This window comes from Labrus mixtus, chromosome 7 (genome assembly GCF_963584025.1).
Source record: "Labrus mixtus chromosome 7, fLabMix1.1, whole genome shotgun sequence".
Taxonomy (NCBI): domain Eukaryota; kingdom Metazoa; phylum Chordata; class Actinopteri; order Labriformes; family Labridae; genus Labrus; species Labrus mixtus.
In genome coordinates, this window is record NC_083618.1 from 20893330 (window position 1) to 20919970 (window position 26641).

The 26641-nt window shown below is 41.2% G+C and overlaps 2 protein-coding genes across 5 annotated transcripts in view; one reads left to right on the top strand and one right to left on the bottom strand.

Moving 5' to 3' along the window:
- atrip (ATR interacting protein) overlaps positions 1-26641 on the top strand; it is a 486763-nt gene that overhangs the window by 83489 nt on the left and 376633 nt on the right. The gene's annotated exons all lie outside the window — the stretch shown is intronic.
- arhgef10la (Rho guanine nucleotide exchange factor (GEF) 10-like a) overlaps positions 1-26641 on the bottom strand; it is a 144482-nt gene that overhangs the window by 12892 nt on the left and 104949 nt on the right. For all 4 annotated transcript variants that reach the window (XM_061041226.1, XM_061041224.1, XM_061041225.1 and 1 more), the window contains 4 exons: positions 17711-17797; positions 11186-11400; positions 10139-10296; positions 6907-7049 (listed from right to left, as the gene is read on the bottom strand). In XM_061041226.1, the coding sequence (XP_060897209.1) occupies positions 6907-7049; positions 10139-10296; positions 11186-11400; positions 17711-17797 (603 nt within the window). The remainder of the gene's footprint in view (positions 1-6906; positions 7050-10138; positions 10297-11185; positions 11401-17710; positions 17798-26641) is intronic.

Consider the following 26641-nt stretch of genomic DNA (forward strand, 5'->3'; position numbering starts at 1 on the left):
AAATGATGCCAAGATTGGCTCTTAGAAAGTCACTTACAAGGCTGAGAAGTTTCTTAAACCAAGACACAATTAAAGAAAATAATGTGTGTTAAAATCAAACGAAGCATAGCAGTATTGTCATTTTCAACTCAACCCCCACTGAGTGACTTTCTGCAGAATCAGGATGAATTTGATTGGCCGATCTTTTACTAATTTCCTCTAAAAATTACTTTGTTCGTTTGTTTTTGTTAACCGTGATCCCTGCTGATACCTTCCTATTTAACAAACCTTTCAGTTTGTTAAATAGGAATTTAAATTGGGTTTATTCTTTGTGATTTGTCTGCCAGACAATGCCGTTCTCCAGCACAAGGATGACCACATTGTTCTGTAAACTGGGTCTTCTAGTTCTAACAGGAGCTAAAAAACATGCCAGTATGGACTATAAGACCAAACAAATAATTGCTAGAAAATTAGAAATTCCAGCCGTACACCAAACTACTTTTAAAGCGATACGATGCTGCAGAAAAACTCAGTCCGTCTCAATGTATTTCTTGACTTGATATTTGGATAAGATTTAAGATGTCTGAAGCTTTAATGACTCTTACAGTCTTGGCTCATGCAAAGAGTGCAGTTCAATGGCGTGAGTATTGTCATCGAGCATTATTTGAGGTAGATGATAAACCAGAGTTGGACTCCAGCAAGCAGCGCCCAATGCTTCTGTTCTTAACTGAATTTGTCATGATAGGTGGCTGTTTGGACTTGGTGTTGTTCCCACCACATCAACGGGACAAAGTGTTGTGTTTGTGTCTGTGCTGATATGGTTGATCCTACCTGTAGTATATGCTTGTCTCAAATCAGAGTACACCTGACCCTAAAGTCTGGTTCACTTGATCAGTTAGATCACAAACATACTGGTTCCCTAGTACGGTGAAGAGGTGGTCTGGGGGAAGATTCAAGTGTACTGGAGTACCTGTTAATCTTTCTTGTAGACAGTGGCCCTTGAAGATGCTAAATCTTTGCAGTTGTGTAGTCAGTAACCATCATAAGCAGATAGCACACATTTTTATTGTCTCTGTTTCTAGTGATAATGACTCATTTTTGGATGTTTTCAGATTTCAAAGTTTTTCAGTGTTGGGTTTACATAAGCGGTGACGATTGTACTTTTTGGGTGACATTGGATTTTTTTGTGGAGGTCTGTGACACACTGATTTGTGGCACCATTGAATTATATCTAGCTCTCTAAATACATGCAAGAATTCAAGGTAGTATTAGCTATGATAGAGTTTATGATTAGAATCCTTTTATTAATCCAGGTATCTGCTTAGTAATGTCAGAGTGACAATTTGAGCTTGAATACAATCTTTTGATGCAGTTGTCATGAAAAAACTGCCAGAAATAAATACTTTTAAATCTTTTGTTTCCCTGACTTTTACTTTACTTCAGTCTTCAAATATCTTACATGTAGAATTGTCGAAGGTTAAACTCTGAGACTCTGTGATGATTACAAGACATCTGCATTTTCAGACTGATGAAACAGCTTCTACATCCTGAAGTTCCTTCAGTAGTGAGCAGCTGGTCTGTTGTTCAGGTTTTGCCAGCAGTATTATTTCATGTTCCCCCCCACCCCCCGGGTCAGAGTTTTCACAATTGAATAGGACAAAGACGAGTGTACACACACATTTTAAAGTGGTGATGATCCTTTCAGTTTGTGTTCCAGGCAATATTTTGTACCCTGAATAATGTATTCAACTGTGTTTACCAAAAACAGACTGAAAAGGTTATATTCAAATTACACTGTGTCATCAAGGCATTGACCGTGAAGACACAAAACGAGAATAAATCAAGCAGTAGGGTGCAAGAATCATCGGTGTCAAACAAGACAGGCAAGAGTGTCCAACAAAGTCACGGATAAATGATTCACAAGAGCAGAAAATCTGACAAAGTGGTGAGCATCAGCAAGGGGAAAACAACTGAAAGAAGTAAAGTGGATTTAAGCGCACGGCCCTTAAGCCTGGGTCCAAGTCATATCTCCTGGTACAGGTGCCAAAGACTGCTTCTCCAGATCCTGGATATGCATCGCAGCCCCTATGAATTCCGCCCTCCTGAGTCCACATTAGTGAGAAAGACAAGGTTAGCAAAGAAGTAACCAGAGCTGACCTGTTCGGCTCTGTGGGAGATACAGTGAACCAGAACTGTGTCTGCACTGCGTGGCCATTCAGGTGATTAAGTAGGAGTCTCCGGAGGAAACCAGCCGGGAAGAGGAGGTGAAGGAATAAAGAGGGGATGTCCCCTAACTCAGCTCCCTCCTGATTATGAGGATCCTGAAGCAGACTCAATCAGCATCTGTCTCTACATTGATCTTACACATTTGTCAGATCGTTTCTCTTAGTTGTTGCAACTTTTCAAAGACAAAAATCTGAATACATGTACATATTAAAGACATAATATGATCCACTTTGACAGTGTTTTTGAACATATATTTGGGAAACCACCCACCAACCCACAAAATGTGAAAAAAACCCATCCAGTCCTTTGTTTGTGGTCTGCATAAGTCTTACAACACAGAGACAAATGCTCTGTTTCAAATGTGCTCTCCTTGTCACATCACAGTGGGATTATGGTAAAAGAAATCCCCTCCCCTCCACTGGTATCTCCACCCATGGACTCCACCCCCAGCCTAGATCAAACCTTTTTGCGCAGGTCCGCCATTTTTATTCTCGCTAGTGAAGGAATGATTGATATCTACTGGGAAAACTCAGGGGGGGGGGCTCATTGCATTTAAAGAGACACACACACGAAAACGGAGCGTTCTGAGAGAGCTGGTTTATACAGGGTCACAAACCTCCTCTGGTGCTTGATTCATGTTATATTTTGACCAAAGCACAGCACAGATGTTTCATTTAGACCACAGGGGACTGTTTGAAAAGGTGGAAAAGGGGGAGAATATGTCCTCTTTAAATTATAATTAACATAATGAAAGAATCGAGTGCTTCTTTGCAGTATGCTTTCTTTATGGGCTGCTTTTAAATAAACATAAGAGCAACAAAAACATCTGCAATAGCAAATGAAATGCGTGGTTAAATGCATGTTTTACAGTTATCACTTTCCTAATTCATTTTTTTCTGGAAATGCTCATTTACAAATTAATTAAGTGGGAAATGAGACGAATGCATTTAGTTTATTGTTTGTATTATAGCTTGTTTGCTTTTCAAATTCAGCATCATATTCCAATGTCATCAGCTTGTATTTAGCCAGGAATGGTTTGCTTAGCGTACATGCTCTTTTTCAGCAAAAAAAAACTATTACACCCATTTTCTCAGCTATGCACACACATCTGGGAGCTATAATTAAATGCTAATGGTTTGCAGTATGCAGCTGAATACCATATTAACATTACCCAGAAGAGCCTGTTCTCTGTCACTCATTATTGTCTACTACGACCGGAAAAGTCACCCCCCCTTGTACACCTCTAATGACACAGCGGTCAGATGAACAGCTTGGGGAATGCAAAGCATGACAAAGACAACACCCAGGATGTCTTTTTTTTTTGGAGATAATAGTGCGCATTGCTGTACCATAACTCAGAGCACAGCGGCAAAATGAGGCTTATTTGCGTGGGCAGACGTTGTACGGCTCTACAAAGGGTTTGATTGGTTGTCCTAACAGCAGCTTCAAGGCAGTAAATCTTGATGACATCACAGATTAGAAAGCTGGCTCTCTGAGGCTGTGTGCATAAATCTTTTCAGAAAATGAAAGGAGGCTAAATTTTCCCTCAAATGCTGCAAAAAAAACACAACAACAGAACAAATAAATAAAAAAACACCTTGTCTGGCATTTTCACTGATGAAGCCATCCATTTAAAGCATGAAACCATGTTTTAGTGAAGACTGAGAATATTTATCAGCCGGGCAGGCGGGTGGAGCTAAACTTGCCAGTAAGAAAAGAGAAACATAACAAATGTCCTTAAAGGTCATCTTTCAGCTTGTTAGACGGTTCTTTAGAACAAGAGGCTTTGATATCGTATAAATACTGGTAATGAACAGCCTAATTGCTGTAATAATGGAAAATCTGTCTCTCTTTAGCCGTCCTATCTAATACAGGCAAAAATGCCCCAAAAAAACAACAACTATATATATATATATATATATATATATATATATATGAGAAAACCATCCAACATACTGAGAAAGAAGCTTGTACACCCCAAGGGCAAAACTCCCAGGCATAAACAAAGCAATGTAGTAGGGGTTTACACGAAGGGAAACCAAACAACCCTTACAGTACATAAACGTATGGTGATCATCAGCACCTCAGGTCAGGACTCAGCTGTCCACGTACATCTTGAGGAGAAGGGAAACTCTCTGAAGACATTAAGGTTAACATCTTTGCCAGAGAAGACTGCTGAATTGTTAAAAAAGAGGCCTCAATGAAGCTAAAAAAACGTCCTTTACCAGAGGTAGTGGTCTGAGACACCACCTCCCCACCATACAATACATTTTGTCATATCTAATTCTAAGATGACAAAATAACATCTGGCAAAGGGAGGGCCAATTAAAAGCTTTTTTTTTGGCTTACTCAGGTTCAATGAGTCCATTCTCTAAATAAATAGATAGGCTGCATAAATAAATAAATATTGTTTTTAACTATTCGTCAATACAACTCCAGCCCAATTCTAACCCTGTGACCCTTACCACTCAGAGACAACTGAGAGTGTGAAACTATGGCAACAGCTTAGCTAACGACTCCCATTGGACCACCTTTATCATACTAATGATGGAAGCGTATATCTCTAGCTGTCTCCACCAGCAGGTTTAGCAATTAAGAACCTTTTCTGAAGAGAGGTGAAACGTCTTTAAGACCTTCAAGCCTTGAATATCAATGAAATAGATACCTGCACAGACGTCTTGCTAAATTAAAAACGTTTTAAACTTAAGGATATTGTATATAACCTCTATTATTATATATTTATACTCGAGGATAAGATCTAGACCCAGTCCTGAGTGGAAACATTGCCAAGGAGCCAATGGTTGCTGGGCCTTGAGATGTGGGGCCCAGTCCAAGAAAGCCATAAAACAACTATAGTTGGCCACCAGCTTCAAGAATAGGTAACAGGGTTGGGTACATTGCCAGGCAGCCAAAGACACGGCCCCAAATGTACTCACCAATATTACCAGAGACAAGTTCTAGGGATGTAATCTCTCCAGTGAACAGAATCTAAGATTGGAATTGGAGGTGTACCATTTTGAAAAAGTTGGGTTTACCACTGCACATGGCGGTGGATTTTGATCAAACTCATGGAGAGAGGCAGATTTTTATTCTATTATTTTAGTTGCCAAGAGTGTGTGGTGCATTATGGGTATTAGTATACTCATTAACTCATTGGATGGGCAAAGTTGTGTTGGACTTCTTCCCAAAACAAATGCAACATTTTACAGGTGGTAAAATCAGTGGTTGTTGGGGATTTTTCTATTCATTTTGTATTGTATTGTATCTATTTATTTAACTATTTTAATGCTCTGTTTTGTAACTATATAAAGCACTTTGAGTTAACTATCTATAAATGTAATAAACTGTAAATAAACTTGCCATGCCTATGTTTGAAAGAGGAGGGCTTTGACTGTTGTTTGTCTTTATGCAGTGAACACTTAGTTGACATACATTATATGGTCCTTTTGGAGTCTGTAGATGGGTTTCTGGAAAAGATACAGCTCTCCAGTTCTGCTGAGGGGCTTCAACAATCACATGTGCAATAATGCATAAACCTTGAGGGGGTATTTGAGAGGAATAAACTGCCATATCTGACCCCTTAAAGATCTTTATTATCAGACTTGTGTGTTTGTAATTTGGTCTCGACAACAATAAATTACTGTACCTGCATTGCAAGTCTTCTGTGAAGGAAGCAGAGGTTGGTTGCTGCAGGGGTAGCAGTGCAGTAGCTATTAGCAAGCATTCCTTATACAACCTTATTTAAAGCTGTGTCCATATTTTTAAGTCAAACATTTTTTTATTGAATGTCGGGCTCCACAAAGAATGTCCGTTGTCAGTGAATTTGATCTTCAATAGTCCCTAAGTGGGCAGCCTTGGAGACAGAGGGTGTGCTGTTTAAGGCCTGAATGAGTTTTCACAGTACTCCGGCTAACATGGCATCTGGATTGAGCTCTGAAAAGAAGCCATTCAGGATTTTTAGGCATCTGATTAGGATGTCTCCAGGGTGACCCCCCTTGGAGGTTTTCAAGGAAGCCCCCCTGGCAGGTGAGTTGAACTCATTTTTCTAGAATTTTGATTTCTCATCCAGTTTGGAGGACCTTGGGATCCACAAGAAGAAGCTAGAAAAAAACTTTGTTTGAAAGGGGGACATCTAGGCTAACTAGGAAAGCCAGCAGCCAACCCAACCAAGTTCCACTTAAGAATGTTACTATGACAATACAGAACATTTTTAACATTGAATACCAAACTACATGGACACCTTAACCTTTTTCAGTCCGTTTCTAGCTCTATATCCATTACCATCAGACAAATACATTCTTCTGACATTCATTTCACATTGTTCCATCGCAGCCTCCTGAACAAGGATGTAAAAAAGGTTGACCATTTATCAAGTGTAATAAGGAAAAATCCTCTTTCAATGTAAATGTCTGCAAGACATCAGTAATCCATTGATCAGTCTTGAATTGATGTATAAATTGTTTTTTTATTTCATCACCTGTAAGTGCTAACTCTCGACCAAGTCCCACTTAAGAACGTTGGAACCCTTTTAATGCTCTATGAGGAATTTTCAAGATAACCAATAGAGCATTTTCTTTCATCCTCACAACAGTTGCTAAGATGGCAGCATATTTCCAGTAAAGAACCATCTTTACCCCTTCTTCCATTTTAGCGACAAGGTACCTGTGACATTTTGTGCCCTTCGATGATTCAGTTATTTACCTGGGTGGCGAGGCTGGAGATGTCCACGACCGTGACAGAGTTGCCGCAGCTTGCCCACACTGAGTCATCTAACACCAACAGTGTCCGCACTGGTTCTGAGCCCAGGCTCACACATCTGCTGGAGTCAGGGTCCCAAAGGTCATCTGAAGAACAAACAAAAAAGAAACTGTGAGTAGAAAAAAAAACGAAAAGAGGAGACATACCGTTGAAAACTACCAAGATGTCAAAAACAACACCTTCACATCGCTGGCTATTATCACAGTTAGCCAACAGTTCAGATAATAAACTCTTGGCACGTCCCCCCACTTCTACTGGAACACATCGAGCGGGGCAATTAAATTCAACTCTTCCCACTTGGACCTCAGCAAGTAAGCTAGGTGTTTACTTAAAAAATACTCTTAAAACGTTGTTGAGCAATTACTAAAGCATCAGCAGAGAGGGTTCACAGTGGAGAGGGTCATTTTCTCTCACTCTAATGAAAAAAGAGCCGTATGAAAAGAAAGAAGAAATCAAACTACAGGTTGACTTTATGAAGACTCTAGACTTCCATTTGAAACGGTACACACTGCGCATCCCAATGTTTGCACCCTTGCCACCCACACACTCATAAGTGGAGTACGCTTTAATCCACTTTCAAACTATTTATCATCACTTCTTTCTCTCTCCCCGTCTCTGTCTCGCTCTCTCTCTCTCTTTTTGCTTCATAACTGTGAAAATGAAGCAGACCTTTTTTTTTTTTTCTTTGCGCTTTAATCACGGGACACACGTTGCAGCTGCCACAGAAGCACATTAAAAAAAAAAAAGTGAATAACAAAAGCATTTCCTTTGCTGTGCGTTAATGAAGCAAAATTAGAGAAGGGGAGTGCACCCAGCCATTTAATTAACATTTTGAGTTGTTTATTTCTGCCTTTCATAGCAGAATAGCTTTACAATGCCTTCTGACTTCCACAGGTTAATTGCTTGGCATGTTATAAAGGTCATATTCCCACCTTTTCAAATTTCGCTCTTGTAAATGTCCCCCCCCCTCCCCGGGTCCCTCAAAGCCACACCGAAAGCTTCTTCCTCTTCGAGCTCCATTTGTCACTCTTCCTTAACTTCTCCGTCTTGTTTTGCTAAATATTTTCATGGTAGGTTGACAGGATGTGTGATGTGCATATCTTGGTTACAGGAGCTGGAGCACATTATTCACGAGGCAACAATGTGTTGCATGCGTGCGTAAGCCTTTTGATACAAGTCTCAACTGAAACCTCGGCGTTTCCTGGCTGCTGTAGACTCCTTGTTTAGACAGTAGCGTGCTAGTCAGATGCATAAATCTTTAACAGATGTGCCGAATCCACAAACATTTTCCCGACATCCTCCAGAGCTTTTCTCCTGTCTGTGTTTTTTTTTTAAATATACAAAGCATGAATGGTAATATTTAATCGGCAGGCAGCAGCTTGGTGTAATTAATCATCCTTTCTGCTTGGGAGGAGAGAGGAGCACAGGAGGAAGGCAGGCACATTGACGTTCTGTGGCCAGGTAAGAGGAACCTGGTGATAGAGCTATTGTGCTCCTGCTGACTGTGAAGGCTGCAAACCAGCGCTCAGATGGTGTTAAGCCCCCCCTGGCTTTGTGCAATGCCTGACTAAACATGGCATGCCATCTACCACATGGTGTTATTTTCATACTTACAGCGGGTGTGGAAATCAAGAGGAAAGGCGAGGAGAGTGATTCTAAGGCAACTGTTTGAAAGGCAGTCCTAAGTTATTGCAAGTTTTTTTTTTTAGAAAATGGGTTGATTGAATAATCCATCGACTGTGACTCATAACATCACTTCAAAAAGACCATGTGAATGAAGCCAATTAAAATCAGAGCACACAAGATTAATTCATAAAGGTTTACCGTAAAAACGTATATTAGTCACCCGGGCTTTCATTGACTTCACTTGAAGAAATGAACCTGCCTTTATTTGGGACAGGCGTCAGTAAGAGACGAGCCTTTCAGAATTTTAAACTAAACTTCTGCACAGCAAAGATGGGAAAGACAGTTTTTTTTTTTTTACTGTGTAAAAAATTAGGAATTCAATAAACAATTAAATAAATTACTAATTTGATTCTTGCTTTGTTAGAGTGGTTTCACATTAGAGACCCGGGCCCCGGATCTGAGTAGACTTGACCTCAAAGTCCGGTTCATTTAATCAGTGTGAACACAAACGTACCATACTCTGGTACTGTGCCCGAGCCCGCTTGAAGAGGCGGCCAGGTGTACTCGAGTACGGTCTGTGGGAGATGTGAACGCAACCATGCTCAAACAAGAAAGTGGACCGCTATATGACCTAATTCTAATTGGCTCCTGTTACTTCAAAAACAGTCCTATCTGTGCAGAACGGGCTCGTTTCATCCTCTGAGCTGCACGGTAGATGTGGAAGTAGTAGAAGAGGGTCTTTGTTGGCTTCTCAGAAATAACATAAACATCCACAGTTAGCAGGATGGACTCAGCCCGCGAGTGGTTGCCACGGTCGTTGCTTCAGCACAGAGGCCTCTCATGGAGTGAAGAACACCATGCAGGCTCTTAAAGGGACAGAGGCTTAAAGTGGAACGGGCTTTTGTCTGAAGCTTCACTGTGTTGAAAACAATACAAATGGTTAGTGCTACTTATTTCACTGTAGGGAATATCTGTTTTTTGATTAACACTCATTAACCGTCAGATATAATCTAACATTTCCTCATACATGCAGATTGATTCTGGATTTATATCTGACGGGGGAAATGAAGGGAAACTAAATCAACATCATGTTTTAAATCTCTTTACTTTACTATATTGTTAATTTTAATTGTTGGGTCTTTATGAGTATTTTAAAGTTGAAATTAGTTTTGGCTTTATATTCCAATTAATTTCAGGATGATACTTTTTAAAATACTGAGTGTAGGGGCGACAGTAGCCTAGTGGTTAGTGTGCACGCGCCCCATGTACAGAGGCCATAATTCTCCAAGCGGACGGCCCGGTTTCGAAATCCGACCTGTGGCTCCTTTCCCACATGTCATGCCCCACTCTCTCTCTCTCCCCGATTTCTGACTCTGTCAACTGTCCTGGCTCTCATAAAGGCATACAAAGCCCAAAAACACCTTTTCAAAAATACTAACTGCGGCAAGAACACAACCGTTCTACCATAAAGAACGTACAGTCAACACAATGGTAGACTCAAAATAACCTCCATCCGTCTGCAGACAAATCAACCTTGCAGTCAGCTTACCTTTGTTGCTCCTTCCATAAACCATCATCGCCCCGTTCCGCAGGCCGGCAAACAGGAAGCGAGCTGAGTGCTTCAGGCACAGCACGGGGCAGCCCTCTGGGTTGTGGAGGGTCAGCAGGCATTGGGCTGCGGTGTCCACGCTGCCGTAGACCAGTATGCTGGGAGAAGAAAACGCGGAGCAAGCCAACATGATAAATGAGTGTCATTTGAAATGACAGAGTGCCTCGTTTTCATGCCGTTTGATTTAACAGTGCACTTTGGAGCAGAGCATTGTGTATGTGCATCCACTCCGTCTTTCTCATGTTTGAAATGCCATCTGAAACTTTGCTGCATCTTATTGTCTTCTTCAGGATGAAAAATGCACACCGCCGTGCATGCTTTCTCTCTCTATGAGAAGAAAATGTAAAGCAGCATTGGAGCTGACAGTCTTTGGAGTGTGCTAAAAATGCTGAAATTGTTGTTTTTCCCTATTTTATTGTGCCTCTTTATTTTTTTTCTTTCCCCTGAATAGACACATAAATTGAAGAAGGATGAGTCAGCATTAAAAAAAAAAAGTGCTGCCATACGATTTAGGCAGCTGTAAACAGACTAAACACCAGTAAATAAAAATTACAGAATAGCACAAACATCATTTCTAAATCCGTGATCGAGGAATATTTCCTGCTTTAAAGACTGTAGGTATTTACAGTAACAGGAGACAGAGATTAAAGCGATCCCCTCGTGCACACAAAGGGAAGGGAGCGGGATCAGAAGGTTTATTGGATCTGAAAATGAAACTTGGGATCGTAGCAGCAGTAGCAGGATTGGTGTCTGTTAGGGCTTCAACTTTGATTTCCTGCTTTGATGAAATATTGACAAGCAAATCCATACAGCGATAAATGTCTTTGGAGTGTAACAAAGGGTAATGCAGGATATTATCATCGAGCAGGAGAGGTGCAGGATGCGGAAAACACTTTTATATTTCTCATTACATATACTAATTTCACAATACGACCTCATTTTACATGATTTTATTTTGTTTTTCTTCGTGTCGTATCAGTGTCTCACCGTCCATCGTCCAATCCCACACAGATGTTGGCAGCGCTCCCTGACGGGGTCTTGTGAACTCCCGCCTCCTCTTCCTCATTCGGGGAAGCTTCTGGCACATATTCAAGACAGCGGACACCTGAGCCGACTTGCAGACTCTTCACAGCTCTTGGCATGGGCCTGTTGAGGGAGAATATCTCTATCTGCCCCTGGGAACCTTCTCCTCTGCCTGCCACCTGTAGGGAGGGAGGAACGGAAAGAAAAAAAAAAAGAAAAAAAACCTGGTTTGAAAAAAGGTCGAGACCCCGTGTTAAGCTGCACCAGTGGACTGAATCACAATGCCACGGGTAATAAACTATTCCGCTGAAACAGAATAAAGAAGGAGATAGGAGGAGCAAGGAGCAGAGCCGGGGCCGGCCTGCCTCAGATCACGCCCGCAGTGTGTTTCACCGTCTTAATCAAATTAACGTGCCTTTGGGTTACACGTTCTTTACCTGTCAGCAATTTCATTTTCAAGAAAGTTCAAATCAATTATCCTTTCAGACCTTGTCGTCCGTAGTCCTCGCTCGCTTTTCTTGAATATCACTTGGAATGTTAAACACATTACGTAATGGACTCACAATGTCATCCCCGAACATCAAACAATTCTTAAAACTCCGGGATCTTTTCATCAGCCCAGAACAGAGAGGCTGTCGTAAGTTTCTGAAACTCTTTGATTTGTTTAACAATGAGGTTTTTTTTTTTTTTTTTTTTTTTTATGAGTTTACAGGATCAAGTGACTGTTCTTCTGACTTCTTATATAAACTGTGATGGGAAGGTTACTTTGAAAGGGGGAAAAGTTAGAGATCACAACTTCTTACTGACACTCTGTTCAAATAGTTCGAGAACTTTTTAATGACTTCATCACAGACATGTTTCACACCACATTTGTTTCATTTTGATCACTTTTTATTTTTTCTAAATGAATGAAACTTTACATTAAATAGTCTTTTAAACAATCTGATCATATTTAGTTTTGTTCTAGCAAGAGGTGACCATACTCGAGGATGGTCATTGTTCGGACCCGAACCCGAACAAGGGCTGCCTGCCTACAGGACGACAGCCTCTGTACCGGTGATACGACCCAGCCGCTAGCCCATCTGCGCCCCAACTCATCCTTTTAGTACTTTTAATGCACTTCTGAAAACCACTTTAAATCGATCATCTTAGTCTGTGTATGAAGAAATCACCCCGATGTATTGATAGAAGCAGCTTATCCATGTTTAGAGATTTTCATTGGCTACAATAGATGTCAGTCGTCGGCACAGTCGCCTACAATTGGCCGTGAATCTTTTCCACTGGATTTAATCAGGAGAGTTCAGAAAATCTTCAAATGGTGAGTTTAAAGATGTAGTTTGTTTTTTGGTGGTCTGACGCGCTCACACTGGGCCGTCAGTGTGTGTGCCTGCTGTATTGGACATAAAAATGGCATAAGTATACGATCTAAAAAAAAAATACGATAATAATAATATTGAGAACATTGACATGTGAAGAAAAAGAGCCTTTCCATGAGAACACTTGAAAATGGATTGTGTTTTTGAAACTGGACAAACTGGACAACTAAACATTAGTTGTCCAAACTGGACAACTGGACATTATACTGCTTTACACACATGAATCTGTTTTCTTAAACCCCTACCAGGTTTCAACATGACCAAGGTGACACTGAACAATTGTAGGCAGTCTGCTCAGTACAAATGAAGACGAAAAAGCAAGAATTCAAACAGCGCCTTTGAAAGCTGGAAGCTTCATGTGGCTCAATTTGGATTGATTGAAAGTGTCTAGCGCCTCTGGATGTCTGTCCCTTTAGAAAAAAAAAAAAAAAACTCTAACAAACAAGAAAGCCACCTTAAATTTTATCAAAAAAAAAAGTCCTGCTGTCATAACAAGCTGCTCAGGGCCGATCACACCAAACAGACTGAGTGTTTTGTTTTCCTGTGTTACACATTTATATTGGCCTTTGTGTAATCCTGTCAAAGCCAATGCTGAGAAAACGCAGACAGCAGGGGCCCTCCAACCTCTATCTCTGATGCATTTCCAATTAAAGTGGCGTTGCTCCCAATCCCAAACAATTAAAGTGTCGCTGTGGGTTTTCAGTGTAATTTTATCCATTACGCCTTTGTGTGGCCCGGGTGGAGGTCCCGACAGAATACAATGTTCTTTCAGGGAGAGAAGCACGGCTGCTTGCTGCTCCGACACCGAAGATTTATTCTCTGTATGAATCACATCGTGTGAATGTGACGTGAGCTAAATATAGTCTTTAGCTCCTTCTCCTCCACAGTCACCCTTATTTGCATGCAATCATTTGTTTGATTTGTATCAGCGTGCAGAATCTGGACAGGAGCGATCCTGTGGGCTCTTGAGAATGAGCCAGAACGAATAATGGTCTGTTGCACGGGGCTGAAAAAAAAGATAGCGAGGACTTATCTTGGAGCGAGGAGCCCTACAAAACACTGCTTCGAGTGACTCTGTGAATCCAGAGCCAGAGGCAAACCTCGCTTCAGTCCAAACCCTCCACATTTTAAACATGTCCATCTGGACACTATCCCTGTAAAGGGTCCTTTTTCTTTCCTTCTTTCCACCTCCCTCCGCTTGATATCCTCTGTCCTGACAAAGTCATCATCACTGATTTGGAGAAACAGATGTCTGGAGTCCTGTCCTGGACAGATTTCACCTCTCAGCTTGGGAGACATAAAAACTTCCCAAACAGTAAATGCCCTGCCAGCATTAATTAGATAGCTGTGGATGCAGCGAGGAACCATAGTAGAATGGTCGTGATGGCACACTGTGCAGACTTCAAAACCACGGGTCACCAGATTGTTGATGTACTCAGAAATGGATGCATTTAAAAAAATCTCCCCATCAGTGCCACTTGTTGTGAATCCTAACTTCCTGAATAAGTTCGTAAAAGAGGAACACGCGTAGTTAGTTGTTGGATGTTGGGCAAATGGGGACAGGGAAGGTGAAGACAAACAGGGGGAACACTGGGGTATCAGGCTGATTAGACACAATGTCATTACTCTGATCAAAGCACACAGAAATCCCCATAGCTCATCTCACTTTAACATGATTAGTGTCATCCCATATTTGACAAGCCTGCCAGGGAGGTCGCACCAGCTGAGGGAGGCTAATTATTCTTGCAGGATCTGCAGGCCTTCACTGTGGTTTTTCAGTGGAAACAGGTTTTTAGCTGTTGCTTTGGTTGTACAGTGTTGTAACGATCATAGTGCTGGAAGAAGGTCAGATGTGCTTAAAGGAAGAATGTGCGACTTTTTGATCCAGTAGATGTCGCCCTTGAGCACCAGCATTAGATTAGATAGCATTAGCCGTGTTCCGTTTGCTTGGTTTACAGACTTTGGTGTAAGCAGAAAGGTACCGCAGAGACTTTTTCCTCCTGAGATTTCAGCTCTTAAATAGAAATCATCTGCAGGTGCTGACATTGGTACTTTTACTTAATGTGATGACATTCCTTTTAGAATCTGTTAACTCTCGAAATTAAGGTTGCAATATTCACAATTAACTAGTTGCTTAATAGCATGCTAATTATTAGCACACTGGCTGCTTATTGGTCATTATGCAGTCATTAGTACCTTACTCTATATGACCATAATCTTTAGCTAATAGGCCATTAAGAGTTTTCCCTTAATACCCTCCTATGAACTGCTTATTAACATGCCGCCCATAAGGGAGGGGAAGAGGGGAAAGCTTTCTGGGGTTCATCCTAAAGACAAGACTGAGTAAAATACTTTCGATTCTGAGACGAGACCTTCAAAAAGCGGTCTTGAGACAAAGATCGATCTCGAGTACCACAACACTAGCACAGTTCATCCAGGATATCAATTATGACTGCCTCCAAACACAAAAATATGATTATAATTTGATCAAGAGGTGATACAGAGTATATTCATTGTTAATGAACAACGCTCCAGCACAGTTTTCCTTTCTCTCAGTTTCTGATCAATCGAGGCAAACTCACTCCTTCAAAGTTAATTCCAAGAAAAGACTATCAGTACTTCTGTCGGCCAGGATTTAAAAAAACAGCTACATATACTACTTCAGGATTAATTCCCTTCTTGTATGGTTGTAATTTGTAATTGAAATATAAAAAATTATATCAGCTAAAATCAGGTGACATTAAAGAAATGTGAGCAGACACATGTGGACCTTGATGGTTACACAGAGCAGAAATCCTCGGCTCTTTTCTTGAATTGTATGTTGAAGGGTTACATGTTGATTTGTACTTGCCCTCAAAGACTGCGAGACTCTCTTGACAATATCTCTCAAACCTGAGGCATGCATTGAACTTCTCTTGAATGGCATGAGAAACGACTTGGTCTCGACCCGATAAAGTTTAGCTCTTTGCTGTGTGCCTGACTGCAATGCCTTGAAGATAACTGAACAGATATCTGCTGAAGCGACAGTTAATGGCTAGTTGTGCCTGAATGCACGCAGATGTTAAGAATAAAAACAACACCAGAAACACAATTGCCTTTAAACTACACAATTAATGGTCCTCTTTAAATTAACAGTCAGCATTCTTGCCGTCCATACAAGTGAAACAATACATTTCATTGACCAATCATGTAAACAGTCAGACTGCAGCTATATGGTTGTTTTGATTCCAGCTTTAGGAATGGCAGGAAATGACCACTACTATTGAGTTTTCAACTCTGATGGCTTTTTCTCATTTTCAGAATTGTAACTTCATACTGGGATTTTAATAAAGTTTCTCACGTTGTTTTTCTGATTCAGTGGCCCTGACAGATTTATTTTGGGGCCTTTATTGTAGAGCTAGGACAGTGGATAGAGCTGGAAATCAGCAGGGAGAGAGAGAGTGTGGAACGACATGCGGGAAAAGAGCCACAGGTCAGACCTGAACCCGGGTCGCCCGCCTGGAGGACCAATAGGCCTAGCTAGTTGGGGCGTGCACTATCCCCTAGGCCAAGGGTTCCCAAACTTTTCGGCATGTGACCCCTTAAAATGAGGTGATAGAGACATGGGGACCGTCACTGTCCATGGAGGTGGTTAAAACAGACGGGCAGACTAACAGGCTAATATTATTTTAGTAATTTATTGAAAGAAATGCTAGAAGCAGAACAAAATGAATCTCTTGATCTAATTTGTTTTGTATATGTTCACAATAATGGGTAAAATATGGATTTTTTTTAAAGTCATTTTTCACAAGTATGTTTTCTTCTCTCGCGACCCACCACTCATGGTCTTGCGACCCCCACTTTGGGAACCCCTGCCCTAGGCTATTGGCAACCCCCCGATTGTGTTTTTGGTGGTAAATATTTTCTTTTACATGAGACATGTTAGTCATGGGAGGAATGATAAGATTGTTGTGACAGACACATTTCTGTGTAAAGGATCTTATCCCATCACAGATTGTTCATAATCTGTTTTATCCCGAGTTGTTGAGTCTCTCATGAGGGATTCATGCTATTAAGCCTTTATTTAGCAGCATTTTCACAATTTATGGGAAAATTAAAAGCATCTTGACCAGCAGTCCATGTGTATGCTAACTGCTAACCATGAAATGAAAACCAGGCAATTTGTAACTCACCTTTCAGTGACCAATCGAAATGACTAATTTTAAATTTACGGGATTTCATTTTGTCTCAGATGCTTGCTCGTCTTCGTTCACCAACACTACTGGAAGCATCCTGATCGGTTACACACATCAGGTGGCCATGCTACCTTTATTCCTCCAAACGGTTTGGGAGGTTGAAGTCAGGTGCATTCCATTCAACTGTAATAGTCCGAGCTCTAGGAGAAGTTGAAGGTCACAGTGACCTCTGCCCCTTTAAACACTGATATCAGAGTCCTCTAAATGCCAGCTCCAACATATCTCCTTTTCCCATCTCAGCTAGCTACCTGGTCCATTTTACAATAGCTCCACAAAGTACCTGAGTGTGAGACACAGAGCCGCCCTTTGTGTCTGTGGGGGCATACACTTGATTTAGTCACCTTTAAGGTCGGAGGAGGATTACCTGATAAATTGCCCACCATCTCCGAAAAGATGGGAGAGGGAACAAAAAAATTATAAGATTAATGGCAGATTCTTTGTCTCGTTTTTTTCTTCTTCCTCTGAATTCCTCCTGTTTCTAGATCAGGCTAAATTCCCTCAAGCGCAGGGATTGTGATATCATATTCTTGCAGCACATATTTCCCCACTCATCATAAAATACTCTGCAGCAGTTACCTTCCACCTGCCTTAAAAACTGTATTAATTTACACTTCCTTGACGACATTGTACTGAGAAAAATGGCTGGGTGTCTCATCCCTAGCCTTGAGAAACATCTTTAATTGCTTTTTAATGAATGAGAGCAGAATAGCGGGAGGACACGTAAACGGCCATGGTAGGTAATGGTCTTAAAAAGCATCATTTATCTGCAACTGAGAATACGCATTATTTTGTCGTTGCTTTTAGTTCTTTGGCATTCATCTGAGTGTATGTGTGGGTTGGTGAGGATGCAGAGTGTATGTAAGCTACACATTACTTACCCAGAGGTAGCCTTGAGGTAAGGAGGTGCTCGCTGCAGAGAAGCCCAACAAAGCACAGTGAACAGGGTTGTGGAGGGCAGCCTCCAGCTACAAGAGAAGAAATAAATATTGATTTAATACGTGTCTTGGCTCAATACTGCAACTTTCTTATTTTCATTCTTCTCATGAAGTCACAAAACACATCTTGTAAGTGACCACACAGCTGATCTTGGCAGGTCACTCTTCACGAGGATGCATGTGGAACAAAACTGCTTGCTAGCAGCTCGGTGCCTGAAGTCTGCCTTCCACAAGAACTTGGAATGAATGGCTTTTTAAACACATTATAAGCTGTGAATCGAAGTATATAAAAAAGCTAGTTTGAAGCATCTGCTGATACGGCTAGGTGTCGCACGTCTGTTTGTTTTACATTCACTTGTTCAGCCATATAACCCACGCACGCATTCATGCATTATTCTTAATTTGTTAAACTTTCATCCCAAAACAGTTGTGGATCATTTTGCATGTTCTTTTCCTTTTTGTTGTCTGTAATTTGTCAGTGTATGTTGTCAAACAGACTTTCTTTTAATGATGTAATATATGCAGGGAGCACAGTGTTGCCTGAGGCAGATCTCCCGCCTGGGGAAGAAAAAAGATACATCCTCTCTGCTCTTACCTTCTCCTACCTTACATGTTTGCACTTTCTTTCTTTTTTTTTACAGAATGTCTACTTTAAAGCTCCTGTGAGGAGTTTCTAAGTTGCTACCATAACAGACTGGAAGTAATTCTGATGCCTCTTTATGACCCACAAAAGCAAACAAGACCACAAGCATAAAGATTGATTATTTTTATTGAGCTATTTTTATTGCCTAGAACTGCTGCCGGAGGGTAGGTGTCAAGACAAGATAGATAAACAGCTGCTACAGAAAAATACGTTTTAAGGTTATTCGCAGTGAAGACTCACAAAGATGAATACGATTATCAGCTGGAAGCGATTTATTTGCCTTAATTTGAGCGGATAGAGAAGGACATTAGGAGAGAGAGTGAGGAATGACATGCAAGAAAGGAGCCACAGGTCGGACTTGAACCCGGGCTGCCCGCTTGGAGGACTATCGCCTCCATACATGGGGCGCAACCTTACCGCTAGGCAATCTACATCTACTGTACACCCTGTGCAAGATATTTTTTGTTTGTTTAAAAATACTACTTACACATGTACGGAACAAGATAATGAACAAGAAGTTTCACTCTGTCCACAGGGGGCGCCAAACTCAACACAAACCAAAAGTTCCTCTCAGGAGCTTTAACTATTCTGAAAAGAGTTTATCTCATTAGTTGTGAGCCCAAAACACAAGACAAAGCTAGTAAAATAGCAACAAATAATCCCGAATGTTCATATTAGGACGTAACCTGAATGTAAGATATTTTAGATTACTTTTCCGCTGCTACCGTCAAGATCAAAAGAACAACAATATTTGATCTCTTAGGTATTGCTGGAGGCAAATAGAAGAGTTTTGGCCTAGTTTGGCTCTCTCCACACAATTTCTATAACTGTATAATTAGATGGGTTGTTTTGGGCTCAGTTTTGGTGTTACCTTTTTTAGTTTCTCTTCGTTAGCTAACAAGAGGGGCTCACTCACAAGGGTCCAGATACTGAAATGATGAACCAGAGCTCTATTTATATCAGTAAAATGAGCCAACATCTGTCGTGAAAGGAAAATAAATCTATATTCCTTCGACATATATCAGATTTGTTTGCCTGAAACGAAGTGATGGAGGTTGACATTTACATCACAGAGCCTTTGGCAGACACATCAAACCCCCCTGTGGTGAAAGCTGCTCTTTTAAACAGCCGTCCATCCGACAGGAATTTATTTTTATTTTGGTACATGACCGCTACCAGTCGGCCATATGACAGACAGAATGGTTAATTGTGTGGTGTTTGGGGCGTTGAGGAGTGTGTGAATTTCTGGGTGAAAGGATGGGAGGATGGGGGGTGTAGAGAGGGTCAGCGATGAGCGCCGTGCGTCTTTAACTGTCGTCCTCCGCGGCGGCAAGCATCAATCAAAGGTAATTTATAGCCCGGCCCCTCCCACTTTTCCTCTGATGTCGTGTGTGTTTGTAAACACCCAACAACAAAAAAAAGAAATAGCAGCCAGATCCCTTCTCTTCCCATCGGCACTGCGAGGTTATTCCTCCACTCCCCCCGTGTCAGTCGCCATCTATTTAAATTCACGGCACAGATGCACTGCTCGTCCTTTCTATCAATCTCACGCTCCCACTGTCCCATTTCTCCTTTCCTTTTGTTGTTGTTATGTCCGCTCTTGTTCCTCTGTTTTCCGCCTTTCCTCCCTCTCCCCCCTTAGCTAGCCCTCTTGTCAAGTGCAGAGAAGTGTTTTCTTTTTGATAGGTAATTAAGCGGCAGCCATAATACGTGTCCATATGGAGGCCCTGTGGTTAAGAGAGGGAGAGGGCTGGCGGACCCAGAGGGACTTGAGCGCTTTAACAGTCGACGCCGGTAGTTCAATGGTGGTTGGAGTTTTACCCGTCACCCGAGACCGGCAAGCATCGCAAGCCAATCTTTCCGGGCCCTGATTGCTTTGTATGTTAGCTCTCTCCAGAGTCGGCCTGGCGATGCATGTGGGATCCATCGGCCGCGTCAGAGCGGTCCCATCACAGCTTCATAAGGTATTCAAAGGCAGGAATGTGCACTGGGATCGTTCAGATAAAGAGCTGCTGAGTAAATGAAGAGGCTTGTTCCTCAATGAGATATCAAGCAATTGAAAAATCTGACACCTCCTTCTGTAAAAATGGCTGTGTGTATGGAGAGGAAATCTCATTTTGGAATATTTAAGTAGTAATGAGTAAGTAATGAGCTGTTTCTTAGTGACATCCTATTGTGCTAAATATATTAAATAGTACTTCTTTTCATACCAGACTATTATTTTAAACCACACAATTATGCAATAATTAATTTGAAAAGAACCCCTCCGACTGTTACATGAAGCGACTCTGTGTATGTTAATGGTTCACAGGGCTGCACAGTACACAAGAGAAACTAAGCCGGTATAGATTGTGTTCCCACAAATGTGCAGACAGTGACTATGATCAATACAGTAGACCTGCGGCTCCACTTATTGAACTTATTTAAACAGCCAGCAGAAAGAGCCTGGGTGAGCACAACAACAAAGCCTGGGAGATCATTTCCACCTGCGAGTGTGCAAATTATATCGACAGGTACAAAAGGACACGTGGGGTCTTCTGCTGTGACCGTATCGGTGGAGATCTCAATGCTAATAAGGTATCAGTGAGGCACCATTTAAAAATCAATGAGATCCAAGCATCTTCCAAGTCAATTGTCAGTCTCGTTTATAGCACAGAGTATTTGCATGCTTGTGTGTGTAGGTGTGTGTGTGTAGGTGTGTGTTTGCAGAGCTCTGGGTAGCTTGATAGGCTGAAGATATTCCCAGGTGTGGAGGCAGGATGAGAGAGGAAGGTGAGCCTGTAAGCCGTCTGAGGGAGGTTTGATGGGAGTGCTTCAGGGAGCATGCAGAGGAAAAGGGAGGAAACGGGCAGGTGAGCTAATTAAAGCGAGATTTGTTGATGTGATGAGAGGGCGGCCTCCCAGCTGCTGGTTACCGGTGACCCAATGGTCGACAAAGAGTCCGCCCCACCCATTACCCCAAGAGGGCGCCAGCCCATATGCTGTTTCCAGGTGTCTGTGGGTATCGTAGGAGCATCCATTGCTTTTCTGGGTGATTAATGTAAAATGTGTGTAATTAGAGCAGCTCCTGCAGGATGGAATGGATGCTGCCATTTATTTGGAATCTCTTCCGTCTAATGAGATTTTCTTTTGCCTAGTAACACACTGCTACAGCTCCTGGCTCTGTTGATCAATCAATCCAAAAAGTGGATGTCATTGGTGGTAATCTTATCATAGGTTGTTTTGAAGAAGTAGCCAATGTGTCGTCACCAATCAGTTTAGCAGCCACCCCTTTTGAAGCCTCGATTTTAGAATTTTGGATGTGGTCCATCTTGGCTTTTTTGGATCCATAAGAGACCATATTGCACACAACGGGGTAGATATAACGTATTAAATCTCTATTCTGGCTGATGTGATAGTGACCTGTCAATACCAGGTAGCAAGGCCTAAAGCAAACCTTCTTCACGTTCATGTTACTCTTATGGGAACCAATATTTTCACAATTTACAACGTCCTCTTCTCAAGAAGACAAGAAACTAGTGATTGAGTCCATAAACATATCAGAAGAGGTCCCTGAGGAAAGATTTTTCAATCGGTGAAGTCACCTCCTGCTGGTCATTTGGAAGTTTGAAGGTTTGCAGTTTGCAGCCACCAGGGGGCTCTCAATCAAAACAATGACAAAAGATGATTCCGAGGCTAGCGGGGAATCATGGGAGTGATTCTATCTGCTACCCGCTAATGAAAACAAACTCCTCGTTGACCGTAGTCAAGACCAGTCGGGGGAAACAGAACATAATGTGTTTACCACCAATGTATCCAAGTCTAATTTACGTGAAGTTTTTTTTATCACAGCAGCACATACAGCAACAGTACGGCAGCTTTCAGTAGCGGTTCCTGCTTCCTTATGCAGCGGTCTTTGACGTAACATCTGGCGTTTGGCAACGATGAACATATTTTGTCTGTCATGGAGGTTCAGTCACGGCCATCGCCACAAAAAGACACATCCCGTTACAACTATAAAATTATGGATTTCTCTGGCTTTGATAACTCAAACTCAATAACAAAATTATATATGACATAGGTTTAGTACATCTTTTTATTAATTTAGACCTTTTTATGTAGACATTCTGAATAAAATTCTACCTTTAAGGCTCTTCTGCCATGGCTTCACTTTTCAAACTAGAAGCTACGACCACTTCTCCAGAATGAAAATTAGAACTGGATTTGTTGCCAAGTTTGCTTACACATAGATGGAATTTTGAACACAGAAGTAAAACAAATAAGCTAAAAAAAAATAAAAAAAACGATTAAACAGCTGTACTCCTACTCTCAATTACCTAGAATAAGATAAAAGTCTAAAAAACATCACATAGACTAAAGATGCAGGGATGAGCTGTACAGATGTGCAGGTGTGTGTATGATTAAGGTTGAGTGATCTCTTCCACAAATCCAATTAAAGTTGTTTTACTTCCCACAGCTACTCAGGTGCTCCGTTTTTCTTTTCTTTTCTTAAAGCAACGCTCCTTTGTAAGCACTCAGAGATATAGGTGGATTTACTACACATCATATTTCCAAAGAGTGTCTCTATGCATCATATCCACTGGGGACTGTAAAGTTACCAATGACACCACATGCTGCACACAGCATTGTTTGGCCTACATAACGCCTACGTAATGGATTCTCTTGTTTTGGAAGGAGTGCTCTGTAGTACCTCGTGAAATACTGCTTTAGGTAGAATTCCTGAGCACACATTTCTCGACCGTTCAAGGGAAAAAATGAGTCTGCAAACACTCTATATTGCAGTGTTTAGCTTGCTGAAAATCAAATAACAAATATTATCTCATAGAGCACTTGTGTTGAGAGAACTGGGTGCAGTATATTACACCCAGGGAAAGAAATTATAGCTGTATTTTTTTTTCTAACGCCATAGTCACAGTGCCTTCCCCCAATTCCACATACCAACAATCTTTTACACGCACTAACAAGCACTAATAGAAAACTTCCACTGTTTATTAACTGGTAATTGACTGGTGCTGGCACTCCCTCCCCACTGCAGCCCCACTGCCTAAGGCTACAAGCAGGACAGCCACAGAGTGAATTGCCAGTCAACCTGAAATTACTTACACCCAGAGCCCTGCTACACGTAATGCACACTAAACAAGCTACTAACATGAGGAATGTTGCAAAGATGCTGCTCGGGTTATCAAGAAGGCGAGCACAGATAGAGACGGGCATTTCTGCATGGATGCTGAGTTTATTAACCATTTTTTTGCTCTTGATTTGACCTTTACTGGTCATAGGATTGTACCTCTAACAGGTTTATCAGCTATAAAGCATGCACTACATCTATCGTGCACTGAAAGCTGATCTGCAACTTGTCCTAATTGAGTAACTGATTTCAAACAACATTTAAACTCCATGTAAATCTGTATTGTGCATTGGCAATTGGGAAATCCCAATTTTTGCACAAGACAAATATCATCTGGGGATCTGCAGTTTTTTAATAGTATAGAATGTGTTAATGATATTAAATCCTCTTGAATTTGGCTAGAAAATTGATTAAAAAGGCATGTACAGGGATTAAAGCATAAAAAAGAGTTTTGACTGAAAGTTGTCAACGTATAAAACAAGTAGCAAATAACCAATTTGAATAGGTGTTTTCTGTCTAAGGAATAAAACTGACACATTTTTCTTTTTTGAAAGATCAAGATCTAGGATGACAGATATGACCTTGCTTCTTTTTAACAAATGTGACCTACAGCCAGGTGTCTTGTATGCCCATACTAACAGTCACAGCAGGTGTTCTTTAGCAAACTCTAAAGAAGTGAAAGTATGAAAAGATTGGCTGTAGGGGGGTCGGGGGGGATTCCCCACCAGAAGAAAAAAATAGCCATTCTCACATTCAAATGAAGCTTTTTGGAGCATTTTGAGATTGGATCATGAGAAATGGGGACCTTGTTTTGATACTAAATAGGACAGTGGAATAAGAAGCCAACTCGGTTCTTAAGCTAGCAGCCTAAAGTAACAACACAGAAATAACCTCAAACAAGTTACAGAAGTTAGAGTACAGAAGCATCAAACTTTAGTCTGGATTAACAACATTGGAAAAATGTTGTTACAGAATATTATGTAATACATTTTTTGATGCATTAATGTGTTCCTCATTTTGTTGTCACTGCTACAGCTGGAGCTAATCCTACTTGAGTAATTGAGTAATATAAATTGTTTTTATGTATTTATTTACAAAGGATATATAGGTGGATACCTTGTGAATTCCCAGGGCATATAATAAAGCTATTTGGACAAATAGTGTATTAATCCTATTTTGAATTATAAATCTGAATCTGAGAAGTAACTAGCAGACAAATTTAAGATTTTCTATTGATTTAGTGGATTAAGAAGAACAAGAATGCTTTTTTAAAATGTGTACAGAACTTAAGTATTGTAGCCTACTTTATCATTTCAACCCATTCAGTCGTTGTGTGTAAAACAGTAAACTAGTGATAGCTTTTTAAGCAAATATAAGATGTAAGAATTGTGTCATCAAACGGTCCAGTTTAAAGGTGATTCATGTCGCGCGGTGCTCTGTGTGGGTAATGTGTTGTATCACCTGTTGTCTTGACGAGTGTCCGGTAGCGGAACACTCGCACTAACCGAGACCGCAGTGCTCCGAGACCAAGAGAAGATCGAGACGTTTAGGGATCGAGACAAAGTCAAGACCAAGACCATAAATATCACTGAAAAATCATCATCTTGTGTGCAGGGGGCTTTTTACTCACTCCCATAACACCGGGAAGGCTGCGGCTGTAACCCGGGGATAAAAATTAAGTTACATGTATGAATGAAGTTATTTGTTCTTTAAGATAGAAGCAGATATGAATTCAAGTGAATCATCTGAACTTTTCACCCAATGTCCAGATGTACTTCCATTCATATTTTAACAATCAGGTGTGTGTTCTCAATGACTTGGAAATAGACCAGTTCAAGGGGACATGTGAAGAGAGAGTTCTGTGCTTTATACAAGGTAATGAACAAGGCTTTCTGGCATTTGCGTCATTGTGTGTTACCCATAAGGGTAATGTGTAACATCAATCAAAGACAAAGCTTCCAGTTGTGGGTTTCGGGGGAAGAAAGTAGGGAACAGTCCGTGAAAATGTTTCGGTCCGCGGAAAAAATGAGGGCTCTTAATTAAATGGTGACATATGGATACATGCAAGCCAAAAAAAGCTCTCAGTTGCCAGATTACAGTATATGGTACACTTAGCTTCCACTAATGCAATGTAGTGCTGAGCTTAACTGCTTCCACGATTACAGTTATTAGCTTTCTATTGATTTAAAATTAAACAGGACGTCAGACTCCGGGGGGTTCTGAGGCGTTCCCAGTATGACGGGAAATATTATACCTCTGGCGTATTCTGGGTCTGCCCCGGGGTCTCCTACCAGTTTGGCGTGCCAGGAGGCATCCTTAACAGATTTGTCCTGTGCATGTTTAGGCACATCTATGTGCAAAAATTCAAAGTCCGCGGAAACGCGGCTTCTCCTACCTCCTCCTGTTAGCTGCAGCATTAGCTGCATGTAACGCTCGGTTCTAGCCCCCCTCGATAAACATTTGTCAGTGCGGCGTCATTGTCAGTGTGAGATCACTGATCTAAGCCCATTGGCTCGTTGTGGCAAGCCCTGCAGCTCATGTTGAAATTTCCGAGCTATTGTGAACGTACCAAAGTAGGTACATAGATTAAATATACGAACCCCAAAAAGGGCATAATATGGGCTCTTTAAATTAATATTCATATTTGTCGTGTTTTGTTTGCTTTGGCAAAATAGCTCAGATTTCACTTCCAGTATATCGCCTCTGATTTGAATTACAACAGGACTGCTATCAGTCTTACTATCACTAATGTATAGCACTGAGCTGAGCTGGATAACAGAAACACTATGCTGTTAAATGCAGTAAAAATCAACAGCACCACAGACTACATCCTCCATCACGGCCATACAGCTGGATAGCGAGTGAATACAGTGCAGCATGCTACATAACCCCTTATACACACTGTGTTTAGTGGATGTGCACTCTCTCATGACACGTCCATATGGGGACAGCAAAACGCTTGTTTGCTCATTATCTGTTTCCCAATACATCAAAGTTCATCTAATGAACCTAATACAGAAGGACACCAGAATCAAAGTTGGCACTCGCTGTTCATGTTATGATTTCATGAGCTCGATGTCACCCTGCGATTTAAATTCCACCA